We start from the raw sequence: 2,367 nt of genomic DNA, 5'->3' as shown, positions 1-2,367 counted from the left end.
TATATATATATATATATATATATATATATATATATATATATATATGTATAAACTGAGAGAGAAAGAAAGGGAGAGGGGGAGAGCGAAAGAGAGGGGGAGGGGGGAGAGAGAGGAGGAGAGCGAAAGAGATGGAGATTATGTAAGACAGAAACAATCAAAGGTACTACAACTGCAATAGTTTTACTCCAAACATCAGACATCCACACACATTCATACATATATTCATATACATACATGCATACATACATACATACACGTATACATACATACATACATACATACACGTATACATACATACATGAATATGAAGTCAAACCAATTAATGATATTTTGAATGCATTTAATATGAACGTTTCAGATAATTGCGCAATAGATAAAAGGGAATTTCATCTCTTACGCAAGATCTTCCTCAGTTCGGAAATTCTGGTAACGTGATTCTCTTCTAAGCGTAACAGGAAATACACACACACGCACACGCATAGACACATGCATACATTCTTACTCACATATAGATGCACACTTTCATTCATACATACACATACATATACAAAAACATACATACATCTGCTCATGCACACACATACGCATATTCATACACATAAATAAATACCTGTATGTTAGAACAAAAATTCCTGATTTATTGAAATTATCTCTGCCTCTGGAGGATGTGTCGCAATTAACAAAAGGCAATTAAAACGAGCTCCGCCATAAAAGGGGAGAACATTTCTAGGGAAAGGGACAGGCTCATCCACATTCGTGCACACTCACACATACATCGCCGCACATAGACAGATACATACAAGCACACATATCGACACGCCTGCGCACTCATATATAATCACACGCACACACACACACACACACACACACACACACACACACACACACACACACACACACACGTACATAGACCATAGACCATTATTGCATAATTTTCGCCCAAGATTTGAACACGGTAAGACCAACTTACAGAGCAATATCACATTGTGCTGGTCGTTTCATTCGATATCCGTCTCTGAGTTTGTTGACTAACTCCTGAGTATCAATTCCGGCGAAAGGAGTACCACCGAGCGTGACAATTTCCCACATCAAAACACCAAATGACCAACTGGACAAGAAAAAAGACAAAACAAAAACAAAAAGAAATTATAAAGATGATGTTGATGATGATGTTGATGATGATAATGGTGTTGACATATCCAAGATGGCGCAGGTGGAAGGAAAGGAAGTCGTATTCGTACTTTACTTTATCGACCAGGAAATGATAAAAAAGTAAAATTGAAATTAGGAGGAGGAGAACAAAAGCAAAATTTGTAGCGCATTTTACCCAACGCTCTACCGATTCTGCTAATAAAATATGAGGAGGAGGGGGAGACAGAATTTCGTCCAGGAAGTAGATCCGAGGAAACTGAAGTGAAGGTGTCTGGGACGTCACCAGCAGAGCCCACGCGCGCGCGCGTTGGCTGAACGAAGGAAGATCGTCTGTGGCTTTCAATGTTTCTCAACGGAATTCACGAGCGAAGATCGAAAGAGAATGGAATGGCGGCTGCGGTAATGAATAGAAGGGGAGGAGGAGTGGTTGGAGTTAATTAAAGCAACACTCGTAATGAAGATGATGATAAGAGAGAGGGAGAGAGAGAGGGAGAGAGAGGGAAAGAAAGAGAGAGAGAGAGAGAGAGAGAGAGAGAGAGAGAGAGAGAGAAAAGAAACGAAGGTGTCTTGTACTTACACATCACTTTGAATGGTGTAAATGTTGTTGAATAACGACTCAATGGCCATCCATCTGACCGGGACTCTGGTCTGAGGCGGACGACGGCAGCAGCAGCAGCAGTAGGATGAGGAAGACCGGAGAGAAAGAGCAAGAAGAAGAGGAAGAAAAAGAAACAAGAAGAAATGTTAAAACAACAATAACAACTCAGCGTTTGTGATGATGGTGATGATGATGATGATGAAGGTGGTGATGGCGGTGACGACGACGACGACAACGACGACGACGAAGGTTGTTGATGATTGATGGTCGGTGTTGAGTGATGGTGGCAGAGAAAGAGAAGAAAAGTGAAATAAACAGGAAACCAATTAGTCATGGTGACTGAGACAGTTTATTTATCAAATGAGCAAAACTGTGTGTGCGTGCGAGTATGTATACATGCACACGCACACACACACGCACATATATGACAGATATGTATAGGTATGTATATATATATATATATATATATATATATATTTCTTATTCCTTTTGAAGATTGCTCTTAAATGTGGTTTTGGTCGTTTTGACTACTTCTTCTAGCATGTAAAAACTGCCTGTTGAAGGTAGTTTTCTCTTGTGTTTAAATGTACACTATTTTATATATATGTATATATATA

The 2,367-nt window shown here is 39.5% G+C and overlaps 1 protein-coding gene across 1 annotated transcript in view; it reads right to left on the bottom strand.

Annotated features, from left to right (window-relative positions):
• Positions 1-944: 944 nt before the first annotated feature.
• Positions 945-2,367, bottom strand: part of LOC106876786 (tyrosine-protein kinase receptor Tie-1) — a 6,787-nt gene continuing 5,364 nt past the window's right edge. Inside the window, exons 4-5 of the mRNA XM_014925496.2 lie at positions 1,730-1,800; positions 945-1,108 (exon numbers count right to left, since the gene is read on the bottom strand). Coding sequence (XP_014780982.2) covers positions 967-1,108; positions 1,730-1,800 — 213 coding nt within the window. The 3' untranslated portion in view covers positions 945-966. The remainder of the gene's footprint in view (positions 1,109-1,729; positions 1,801-2,367) is intronic.

The sequence above is a fragment of the Octopus bimaculoides genome, chromosome 24 (assembly GCF_001194135.2).
Source record: "Octopus bimaculoides isolate UCB-OBI-ISO-001 chromosome 24, ASM119413v2, whole genome shotgun sequence".
NCBI lineage: Eukaryota > Metazoa > Mollusca > Cephalopoda > Octopoda > Octopodidae > Octopus > Octopus bimaculoides.
The sequence above is the reverse complement of the archived record's forward strand: the minus strand, read 5'-3'. Positions and strand labels throughout refer to the sequence as shown.